Source organism: Pelodiscus sinensis, chromosome 20 (genome assembly GCF_052426305.1).
Source record: "Pelodiscus sinensis isolate ZL-2025 chromosome 20, ASM5242630v1, whole genome shotgun sequence".
NCBI classification, from domain to species: Eukaryota; Metazoa; Chordata; order Testudines; family Trionychidae; genus Pelodiscus; species Pelodiscus sinensis.
Genome location: NC_143071.1, coordinates 27,699,045 through 27,711,368, shown reverse-complemented (window position 1 = coordinate 27,711,368; position 12,324 = coordinate 27,699,045). Strand labels below are relative to the sequence as shown.

Sequence of the window (12,324 nt, the reverse complement as noted above, 5' to 3'; positions counted from 1 at the left end):
TTTCCCCAGTCTCACCAGAGTTTCATCCCCCCCCCCGTTTTGTTAAATAAAGAGTTTGTGTTCATGAAAATACATGTATTTTATTTGACATCAGGAAGGCAGGTTAGAGAGGGGTCAATGGAAGGACGTGAGGGAGGAAAGAGGCACAAGCCCCCAGTGGGGCAGACTAGGGAGGCTCTTAGTGCTCCTCAGGGTGGAAGCTCTACCGCAGGGCCTCCTGGATACTGATGACCTCCCAGATGGCAGCCTGCAGAAAGTGCAGCCAGGTTCGCAGCAACGCGTCCACGAGAAGCACCGGAGTTCCCAGGGGCAGCTCCAGCTCCATGTTGCAGAGTGCCATGGTGTCCTGAGTGAGGGCAACCAGAGCATGCAGAGACAAAATGCTTTGCTGTCCCTCATCGAGGTAGGCAAGCAAGCAGGGAAACCTGAGAACTGGCTGTCCGGGGGGGTCCCTTTAAGCATAGGCCTCAGATAACCTCAGACCTTGTTCCAGCTGGCCTTAAATGCTATTCAGTGTCCACTCAGTGTGGACGCTCTATTTCGAAATAGCAAAACGCTATTTCAAAATGCACTGTGTGTGTAGATGCATTATTTCAAATTAACTTATTTTGAATTAACTATTTCAAAATAAGGTATTTTGAAATAACGCTGTAGTGTAGACATACCCTTAGTTATTAAATTTTTCCTGTTACAGACTAACTTGGCTACCCCTCTGAAACTTTTAAAGTAACTTTGTAATTTTGTTTTAATTCCTCAGCGTTGTGTGACTCCCTGACCCGAACCAGACTCAGAACAATAAAACTGGGACCTCAAGAGGTCAAGTCCAGGCCCTGAACTCTTGGCAGGACTAAGCACCATCCTAATCTAACCCCCTCTTAAAAATCTCCAGTGATGGAGATTCCACAACCTACCTACGGAATTTACTCCAGTACTTAATCAGCCTGCTGGGAAGCTTTTCTGAATGTTCTCCCTTGCTGCAGTTTAAGCCTATTGCTTCTTGTCCTATCATCAGAGGTTATGGAGAATAATATTTCTTCCCCCTGGTTTTAACATCCTTTCAGATACTTGAAGGCTGCTATCACATCCTCTCAGTCTTCTCTTTTCCAAACTAAACAAACCCAATCCTTTCAGTTTTCCCTCACAAGTCATGTTTTCTAGACATTTAAACATGTTTGTTATCCAACCACCTTTCAGAAGAACCCAGCTATGTTTTCCTAGTTCATTGTTAAGAAGGTTATGCAAAACTGATTCATATTCTTTACTGAAGCCTAATATCTACCATGTCTACCACTTCCCCCTAATGTGCAAAGCTGGTTATCCTACCAAATAAAGCCATCAGGTTGGTTTGACATGATTCTTTCTAGACAAATCCATGCTGGCTGTTACTTATCACCTTATCTTCCAGATGTTTGCAGATGGATTCCTTAATTATTTTCTCCATTATCTGTAATTTCCTGGGTTGTCTTCATTTCTTTTTATAGATGGGCACTATATTTGCCCCCTTTCCAGTCTTCTGGAATCTCTCCCATCTTCCATGACATTTCAAAGATGATAGCTAATGGCTCAGATACACAATACTCAAGCTGTTTGAGGAGGTGTTTCATTGGGGGCCCCTGGTGACTTGACGCCATTTAAGTTTCCAAAGTAATTTTTAAACTTGCTCTTTTCCTAGTTTAACTTCTGAACCTACCCAATTTCACTGGCATTCACTACCTGATTGTTTTTTCCTTCTTCACTGAGCAATGGGTACGCTGACCACCTGGGTCAATCCTGATTTTTCATGTCCTGTCCTGGTGCCCCCACGGCTTCCCCTGGCCTTGGTGTTCGTCTTGCTTCTAGTGGATTCGCGGGACGTTTTCTTGTTACCCTTCTAGCTCTAGCTAGACTGAGCCTCGTCTGTGCCTCCACCTTTCCGACTGCGCCTTGTTTCTGGCCAGCCTGGGCATGCCCCCCCCATGCCCCGGGGGCGGTGACTAACAGCTACTCGTGTGAACAGGCACCGGGAGGATTTTTAGGGGTTACATGTTCACGGGGGTGGGGGGGTCACCAGCCCCCCCACCATTAATCCGGCTCCTGCCCCCCCTTTGTGGGAGGCGGGGGGGGCAGCTCTGAGGAAGCCCATGAGGAGCCAGATCCAGCTCAAGCTCGGCTCCCCCCCCCCGCTCCGCCATGTTGCCTCCCTATGGCGCGGGAAGCGGAAGCGGAAGCGGAAACCTCCCCCCCCCCGGCGGCCGAGCCGGCTCCCCGCCGACCCATCAGGAAGCGGCCCGCCCACGGACGCGTCACTCGTGCGCCCAGCGTGTGGTGCGTGGCGCGGCGCGATGACGACACGCGGTGGGCGGGACTCTCGGGAGCGATTGGCCCCCGCGTGGTGACGTGGCGGGAGGCGGAAGTGAGGCGGCTCGAGGATGCTACGGCAGGTGAGGAGGGTCCGGAGGGGCTCGGGGTTACTGGGCTTGCGACCCGCTTGCTCCGGCCTGGCGCGGGGAGGGGAACGAGATGAGAGGTCAAAGGTCAGGGGTCGGGGATTGAAGAGGTAGGAGGAGGGTGTATGGCTCGGTCGGGAAGAGCTTCAGGGGCGGGGGCTCGGAGGTCAAGGGTCAGAGTTGAAGGGGTTCTGGGCAGGTGGCAAACGGGTCAGAGGGCAAGGGTCAGGCTGGAGGGGGTGCTGGGCTGGCAGTGGAATGGGGTCAGAGGGCAAGGGTCAGGCTGGAGGGGGTGCTGGACTGGCAGTGGAATGGGGTCAGAGGACAAGGGTCAGGCTGGAGGGGGTGCTGGGCTGGCAGTGGAATGGGGTCAGAGGACAAGGGTCAGGCTGGAGGGGGTGCTGGACTGGCAGTGGAATGGGGTCAGAGGACAAGGGTCAGGCTGGAGGGGGTGCTGGGCTGGCAGTGGAATGGGGTCAGAGGACAAGGGTCAGGCTGGAGGGGGTGCTGGGCTGGCAGTGGAATGGGGTCAGAGGGCAAGGGTCAGGCTGGAGGGGGTGCTGGGCTGGCAGTGGAATGGGGTCAGAGGGCAAGGGTCAGGCTGGAGGGGGTGCTGGGCAGTTGGTGACAGGGTCAGAGCAGTTACTTGAAGATGTGGGAGAATAGTAAAAAAAACATTAAGGGGCGAGTAGAGGACAGCTTACTGGGAGATGAGGCAGGTTAAGATTCAAATACCAGGGATCTACAGTGCTCGGATGTCGTATGAGGAGGCTATTTTTTAAAATAATACCTTCGGTGAAACATTTTTAAAACACCAAAATACTTTTACTAAAAATAAGCCCTAATTGATCTGATGATAAGCACACCTGGATAAATACTAGTAACTGGAGATCTCAACTATATCTGCTAATTACTACTTGATTAGAATATATCAGAGGTCCCGCAGGAAATGTGGCCTAGGAGTTGAGGGGGAGGGGGAGGAGGGGAATGTCTGTTTGTTACTGTCCTCCAAGCCCTACCTCTTCCTACCATCAGCCCACCCTCTCCCCCATGGTACCCCATCCTCCAAGCCTCGTCCCCCAAAAATGTGGCTCCAGGGATCACTGTGTTGGGGGGGGAACTCGGCTGCTGTTGCTGCGTGACGCTAGTTGCTCCCCCTGTTATGTCTGAAGCTGTGTCCTCAGGGAATGGGGTGCCATGGGAATGAGGGTGCAGTGGTTGTAGGAAGGGGCGGTGCTTGTGGAACAGTAATGAACAGGACACCCCTAGCCTGCTGGGACTCCCAGGATGAATTATGCAGTTGTTTCAGTAAGGGATGGCTTGTGGGCTGGGAGTTTGAGACCCCTGGGATATATAGTGTGATGACATGATATAGGCCCTAGTCAGAGATCTGGATGTCATTTAGATAATTATTGTACAAACGCAAAGAACATTATACCCTTCTAATTAATTTGGTAAACAATCCCACTCTTCCCTGAAATAGTTATACCAATACCAAAAGTATGTTCAAATCAGGCTTTAGGCAAACAGCTCCCAACTTCTGAGAAATCTGCAGCCCTTAATTCCACCATTTATGTCCTTTGAGGAATCCCTAATGTGACATGGACAAGTTCGGCTTTACTGCCACTGAAAATAAAAAAAAAACTTTGCAAAAAAATCCAGAAGTGCTCAAAAGGTGGGGTTTTGTGCTTAAAGGACTTGTTTTAAGATCTGATATTACTCTACTGTTTGTAAAAAGACTCTTTGAACTCAAAGCTTTGTGTGGTGCAAGATGAAGGAGATAGTGTTTAAAACAGCTTGGCGGTTGTGTGTGCTGCTTCTGTTGTATTTAGTTAATTTCCAATTATTTTTATCTTAAGGCCTCATTGAAATATGGTAGTTCTGGATAGTCAAAACCATCCCCTATTTGAAGCTAAAAATAGCCTATCAATTATATCTCTTGTAACATTTTGTCTCTTTCTTCCCCTTTAGGACAGTAATGATGATACTGAAGATGTGTCACTGTTTGATGCGGATGAAGAAGTACCCACGAGATCAAGAAAGTCAAAGATAAGGTCTGTGGTCAGTACGAATAGTTCTTTCATGGGTTGCATCCAGAAATGTTGCAGAGGCAGGACTGGTGTGTTTCTGGTATGTTTTATGTCTACTTATTGGTAGATGAGCTGTGAGTTTCTCTCTTTACTTAAAAGTGAATGAGATTTTTGAAGCAATGTTTCCTGGCAAATAGAGGGTAGGAGACTTATTCATAAATAGCTAAATAATTTAGTATTTCATTACAAATCCATGTCTTTATGGGTTTGATGGATTGTATGTTCGTGCTGTTGAGCTGTCTATGTGCAGACCCAGGAAGGCAATCTGAAATAATAAGATGTGTGAACTGGCCAAAACCGTTGCTCCAGTGCACAGCATCTATCCTGAGTAATAGAGAGTTTTTTAGGACATGGGGGGAGGAATCTTTCTTTCTAGGCCATTCCCTGAGCACTTCTCCAGTATCCTGCCTGGAGTAGCCTCTGTCCGATTTCCCTGCTTCCCTTTGGATGCTGTTTCATACTAGCTGATACAGCAGACTCATTCCTGCTTTATCCTCAGACCCGTGCTGTAAGCCATATGCAGGGAGCTCTGTGGAGCAAAGCCTGCATCTCAAAGCTTTTTGGAATGGAAACATGCCAGAGAAGACTGAGAAAAGAGCAGGATTTCCCTAGAGAGAGATGCAATTTGCTTCCCTTCATCTCAGTAGGGTGTATGTCTTAATGTTACCCCTCAAAAACTGCTACATATCTAGGAGCTTCTGATGGGTTTCACCTTCCCACACACCTCAAATGCTGCATGCACTTTGAACTGTGGCCACAGGCAGGATAAGTCTGCTGCGTAGCGAGCTCCTAGAAGACTTTGTTATGCTAGAGGATGATGTGTACGTTATGATGCGATGTATCATGGTCCTCAGTTTTCCCACTGTGGTCCACGTGCTCTACAAACTAGCCTCATTTAAAGGCTTTTGTCCTCCCAGTCTGCGCACAAGAAAAACAAAACCCTCTTCTGCCTTGATAGAACATGTTGCTTCTTTACCATGTGGCTTCAGCCTCGTTTCACACGAGTGGATTGTGACTGGATTGTGTTTCTGATGGATTGTTTACAGACACCCGGTGGCATCATTTTTCCACCTGTTCTTCCGAGTCACTGCAATAGTTGTCTATCTGCTCTGCGAACTGATCAGCAGCAGCTTTATTGCCTGCATGGTGTCAATTATCCTGCTCCTGTCTTGTGACTTTTGGGCAGTAAAGGTAAGCCCCTTCCCCCCTGCCTATTCACAGTCCATTGTCCTTGCTGATGGGCCAACTGGAGTCCCTGAAGTGTCAGCAATTGGAGGGCCCCAAAGCAGCAAATATGAAATACAGATGCGCAGGTTAATATTCCTAGCTTCAGATTCAAACATGGGACATTCACTGAATAGGATCATCCCATTCACATGCATCATCACCTCTTCAGTGATACCTTACATGAATTATCTTGCATTAAGCATGTCTCGGTGAAGGCATGTTCACATCATACGCACATTTTCAGAAAGAATATGGGCTGTAATGTCACAAGGCCCATATCACACAGCCTCACAAATTCGAGTAGATGTCCTTCTCCTTGCAGTCCTAGCCAGGGGCCTCTGACCTGCCCTGCCCAAACTGCAGCCATCCTCTGCAGCTCTATGAACACAGCCTTGTTCCTTCCCTCTTGAGCCAGGGGTGCGGGAGCCTCCCCGCACAGGAGATATTCATCAGATTTCCCCCACGGCTGGCAGCTCATCTTTGCTGTCCTGTTGGCCAAAGACAACTGCCACCTCCCCCACACTTTGTGCTCTGTCTTGGGCCATGCCAGGAACCCCTTCCAGTCCCGCTGTGTCAGTGCTGGGGAAGAGACCCCTCAACATGCCGGACCAGCCTTGACTGCAGCAGTCCTGCCACAGCCTCGAGGCAGTTTCATGAGGCACTGTTACCTGTGCCGTGATTTCAGCCTCGCCAGTGGCGCTGCATTTTGTCTTGTATTTCACTGCAGAGAGAGCGCGTAACACGGCAGATGTAAATCACAAGTGCTTCTTGTGGACGTGTTTACACACGTGGCCTTAAAACTTCTCTCTATACAACATGTCCCCTTTGGGAGTTAGCTTGTGAATTCTTGATTAAACTCTGCTGCACTTGCCTAGGCTGACAGCACTGATGGCAAAAGTTGGGCAAAGTTGTAAGCAGGGCTTGACAAACGGTGGTGAAAGCCGCTCGCCAGCCCCGCACGGCACATGCGCAAGAGCCACATTGCGCATGTATGCGCCACTGGTAAACGGGGCACGCGGCTGAAATCTACTCACCACGGGCAAGTAGATTCTATAGTTTGTCGAGCCCTGGTTATAAGCCACTGAAAACATATAACAGGGAGTGTTAAACAACCTGAAGTATAAGCCATGCGGGTAGCTACTAGCACCACCTGTAATACTGCTACAGCAATATGACCTGATAGCAATGGTTGTAAATGTGGTGCATTGGTTGTGATGGTTGCCATGGAAATTGTAGATATTAAGAGTTTATAAGACAGAGGAGAATTGGTTTTCAAAGTTCTTTCTGGTATTTCATGGGCAAGGTACAGGAAGGATTTCTTGGGTTGTCATTGTAGGGCTAAAATTTCTCTGAACCCCATTCCTTCTGTGTTTATCCTTCTCCAGAATGTTACAGGCCGGCTGATGGTTGGCCTTCGCTGGTGGAACCAGGTGGATGATGATGGCAAGAGTCACTGGGTGTTTGAAGCCAGGAAGGTAAATGGTTAATGTTTATGTTTTAACTGCTTCAGTTTGGTAAAATCTCCATGTGACTCCAGTAGGCAGTGGAAGTATTGGTAATGCAGCTAGACAATAGCGACCTTCCATGGGCCAGAAAATTCTCTGGTTCAGCACCAGTGAGGGTGCCGGACTAGAGAGGTTCAGCCTGTATTAAGGGTCTGCAGTGTGTCTTGGCCTGTCTCACGCTGTATAATTCTACAGTACAATACAAGTGTTGTAATAAAAATGCATCAGTCAATTGGCTGCTGATTGTTTTGAGAGGGTGTTTGCTGTCTTTGACAACACCTCCCGCTACCCCTTGGTTTATGACAGCAACATGGTACACTAGGTATGTGATGATGGACCATTGGTATGAGCTTCCGGTGGCTGATGTCATCAGGAACTCAGGGTTTTCATTAACAGTTCAAAATGTTCCCTAAAAAGAGCTAAGGGTGTATTCCAGACTCTTCACTGCAGTCAGGAACCTGACAGGAATGGTCCTTTTAAAAAAATGCCCTGTTTCCACAGCACCTGGAGGGATAGAATTCTCCTGCATGCCTTGACTCTCCTGAGGAGTCACTCCTGAACAGTATGGACACAAACACCTGAGGATGTTGGTAATGACACTCTGAGCTTGGCAAATAAAACTGCTCAGATTTGGTTTCCTTCCATTTCCAGGCATCGGCTCAACGGAAAAAGGTCTCCTCTGAAGCAGAGTCCCGAATCTTTTGGTTAGGGCTAATTACCTGTCCTATCATCTGGGTGATATTTGCCTTCAGTGCCCTGTTCTCATTCAAAGTGAAATGGCTGGTGAGTTTAGCACCTCGATCCTGGGTGCATTCGAAATTCCCAGATGGACGTGTCACCTCTGATCTTAGAGAAGTGGAGAATAAACCCTGATCTTTGTGTCTTCTCTGTCACAGGCAGTGGTTACGATGGGAGTGGTTCTGCAGGGGGCTAACCTGTATGGTTATATCCGGTGTAAAGTGGGCAGCAGAACAAATTTAACCAGCATGGCTACCTCCTATCTTGGAAGACAGTTCTTGCGGCAGGTGAGGATCCTAAAGGTTACTGAGTGAAGCCTCCATGTCCCTTCTCAGCGTGCATTTAAATAGGGCCTATGGGACACTGAGACTTGGATCAGATACCCTGGAGCAGCCTTCTTTAGCCGAGTAGCTTTCAGCTGGAAGAGTTGTAGCAACACCAAGCTAACTGTGCTCAGTTTTATTGCCGATTGTTTTCTAATTCGCAGGGCTCGTGAACAGCCTAAACAATGGTGGCGTCACTGCAAATCTCTTGCTAAGGGGGTGGAGGAAGGTTATTTCTCATAGGCCCTTGTTTCTGTTCCAACTCCCCCTGCCTTGGCTGACTGAGAGTGTGGGGTGAGGGGTGGAAGAACTATGGCTCTCTGTACTTTGAATTTATGGCAGCCTGACTTCCAGATGAATTAGTGCAATGCTCTGTGGTACACTTGGGTCTAAATTCCATATTCAGCACACCCGTGTCTACACTCTGCCTCCTCACCTGGGATTGACCTTAACTAACTGCATCAAGAGAAAAACTGCTTGTGCCGTGTCCCCACTAAGATTTTACACTGAAACAGCTGACTCGGTATAAAACCAGACCTCTTCTTTGCAGTGAAGACTTAGTCTAACTTAGTTGTTTGGCTCCAGTGTAATCAACCTCTTCAGTTTGTCAAGGGCTTTCTATCCAAGCAGATTCAGGCCCTTTTCTGAAACATTTGCCCTAGGTGTCCGTGTGTGGCTAGTTTCGTGCTGATGGATTGTCCCTTTCCTTTCTTCCACAGGCTGTGGCTAAAGATGACCAAGCAGCGTCCTGAAGACTGATCCAAAATTGGATTGGATTTATACTGGTGAACAACAGGAGATGTTTTCTCACCATGAGTTTGGGAGCTAGATAAACTGTGTGTGGATTTATTTTATTTTATTTTAAATTAAATCTTGTAAGACTTTGGGTTAACTTTCTTAGCAAATTACTCTTACGTTTTTCTGCAACAGTTTGCATTTCAGAGCTCTTCTAATAGTTTGGTTGGTTAAAGTGCTTGAGTTAATTCACCTAATCTTTTAATTAAAAAATATCATAGACCTAGAGCCTAACTGGGAAGACACAGTCTGAGGTGAAATAAAAGAGAAAACGACTGGGCATCCCTCCTCATAATTTGTCAGGGTGAGAAATGTAAATGGGGCAGGCTGTGTATCATCTAGGAACTCCCCTGGCCCTCCAGCAATTGCATCAGATGCAATTCACCCTGTAGAATTACTGCCTGCAGAAGTAACTCTGCTGTTGGAGGTAGCTGCTGTTAGCATTCGGTAACCTTGATCCCAGCATCCTCAGGTTTGGCTCCTACCCTAGACGACGACCTGTTAGCAGATGTTGGTGCTGAGCCTGTTCCCATTGAGTTCAGTGGGACTTGTGTCATTGACTTGGTGGCGAAGCAGCTTGGTTACTTCTGAATGACACTTGGATACTCTGGCCGGCCTGATTAACACCCAATCTAGAGCGTGAGCTGCAGCTCCAATTCTGCCTGTATAGAAGTTTTGCTTCTCAAAGAAGGCGGGAGCTAGGCCGGTGTGGATCTAGACCCTGAGTGTGGAGTGGAATCCCTCCTTACCCTGTGGTGTGTGTTTGACCAGAGAGCGGGCAATGGGTATCAGGGGAAGCTGTGTAAAATACTAGCAGCAAAATGAAGGTGTGAGCGATCGTTACCTGGCCATCACTAAGTGCATCTTAATGCACTTAACAGGCCACGATACAGTTAGACTGTGTCCAAGGGGGCGTCTGAGGCTCCCTGGGATGAACAGGGCTGGTGGTGCCTGATAAGATTTGCCACTGCAGAAAATGGCACATTTAAGCCCTGCTACATTGACTGCCAGCCTGTCTGCAAAGGGGAGCACTGCTGTTACTAGATAGAAGTGACCAGTGGATCTCCCCCATTGGTACAATATATGACCCCTGTATTCCATATGCAGGTAAAATACAATAGTCACTGAGAAGAGTCCTCACTAAAAATTCAGTGTGATTATAAACTTTTAACTGGCCGCTTTGCTCTCGCTTGCGGTGTGGCTGGCAGGGCGGACTCATGCGATCTGAATAATTCCTATTCTGGAGCTGTCTAAGGAACCTAATGCTTGAATGCCAACTTGGCAAGAAGGTTTAGTGTTCTACCTGCTCCTCGAATTGTACCCGCCAACAGATTCATTGGGATTGGTAGGAATTCTGCATCTGCTGTGCATTTATTCAGCGACTGTTTGGTTTCATCGTTCAGTTAGATAGAGGACGGTGATATGTTCTGCTTGAAAAGCAGAGTCAACACGGGACTGGTTCTACCTTGTCATGTCACTCAGTTGAAGAGGGATTTGTCTTCTACATCAGAGGGGAGAATCAAACCCTCCAGTGGGGTATTTTTCATTTAAAAGCCGTGTCTCTGTTTGGATCTAAATCGTGGGATTGCATCAAGGATATTTTTCTTCCTATTCTAAAGCAATATATTGAAATTGTAAAATCTCTTCAAACTCGGACACTACATTTGTTAAACTCTGTGGACTGATATCTTTTTGTAAGATATTTATAAAGTCTGGAAATTAAATACTGCTTTGTCTAACCGGATCGTGTGCTGTTACTAGACACTGACAAAGCTGGATCATCAGCACGCCAGGTAGAAATAACATGGCAAGAGCTGTTTGTTGATTCACACTGTTATTAACAAGGGAAGCTATTGCTCCTTTTGTCCAAGGACCTCACCTGGCTTTGCTTATTTTAGTGCCCACCACATCCCTGGGAGGTAGGCAGTGCTGCTCCCATGGTACTGATGAGGAAACTGAGTCCCCAGGGCAGCTCAGCAAATCATGGCAGAGTAGAGGTTAGCATTTGGGTGTTTCTAGTTCCATGGAGGGATGTGGACGAGTAACTGGGACCAACAGCCCGGCAGGCTGGGGCTGCTCCTGCCAAGCTAGAGCAGTCTGCTGCCCAGGATCCTGCTTAGTCGGTGAACCAATTAGCGTTAGGTTAACTGATGATACGGGATTCTACCTCCCTTGTTCCATGCTTCGTCAACCACACCACTCTAAAATAGATTTGAGTTTGAAGAAACTGATGGATGCGGGAAAGGATAACGGTGAGAAAATGGATTTTTGCAAAGCCGTGGGAAACGCTAAGGGGAAAAATAGGACGTTGTGGAGTGGATAAGAAGGGCTAAGAGGGAGAAGGAAACGAAGTAGAAAAGAGAAACTGATTTGTCCATTGCACCACTTGCAAGTCCCCGCCTGTCAGTTGAAGCCATTCTACCACAAGCCGGGCCGAGGAGAAGGAATGAGTATTGTCTAGTGCCGTGTTTTTCTCAACCTTTTTTTATAAAGTAGCCCTGTTTAAAAAAAAAAAAAAAAAAAAAAAGTACCCCCAGTACCTACAGTTTTCAGAGACAATTTTTTTTCTACCATTGCAACACAATCGTAGCTGAGTGGGCAATGAAATTTTTGGGTGTAAAAAGTACAAAAATAATAAAGCGCTGTAAAACTTAAAACAAAAATTCAGTTTTCTCCAAATTCCAGTTGTTGATGTACCCCCCAAACTTCTCTTGAGTACTCCTAAGGGTACTTGTACCACTGGTTGAGAAACACTAGTCTAGTGGCAAATAAATACAGACTATAGCCCTGCTCTTGACTGGGGTTGGGACTGCTGCGTGCCCAGAGAGAGGTGTGCTATGACACTGTAGCTTGTTTGGATTGTGCGTTCACAGGCACATCGTCGCACTGAAGGGACAATGCTGGTTGCTTTGGCCTCCAATGCATGGTGGAGTGTTTCTTTTAAAGTGATGAAATCAATTGCACATACTAAATACAGTCGCGTAGGAACACAGACAGGACACGTACATGCAACTGAGAGTAGCAGCACAGCTGTTTCGCCTACGGGAGCCAATCTGCAGTTGGTCAGGATGGTTGGTTTGTAGAGTGATGAAAACGAACACAAATATAATTCCCTGGGGCCCTGTATCCACCACACTATAACACAGGCTATCCTATTGACTGACGGTGTCTCCAGGTCTGGAGCTGCAGTTTGAGCTGGTGGCTCCCAGAATAATACTAG

The 12,324-nt window shown here is 47.4% G+C and overlaps 1 protein-coding gene across 1 annotated transcript; it reads left to right on the top strand.

Annotated features, from left to right (window-relative positions):
- The first annotated feature begins 2,284 nt into the window (after positions 1–2,284).
- Positions 2,285–10,843, top strand: TVP23C (trans-golgi network vesicle protein 23 homolog C). The gene is made up of 7 exons (XM_075903505.2): positions 2,285–2,420; positions 4,398–4,480; positions 5,563–5,707; positions 7,129–7,218; positions 7,900–8,031; positions 8,145–8,273; positions 9,029–10,843. Exons 1-7 carry the CDS (start codon positions 2,409–2,411, stop codon positions 9,059–9,061), a joined length of 624 nt encoding a protein of 207 aa, XP_075759620.2. The 5' UTR covers positions 2,285–2,408; the 3' UTR covers positions 9,062–10,843.
- Positions 10,844–12,324: the final 1,481 nt, after the last annotated feature.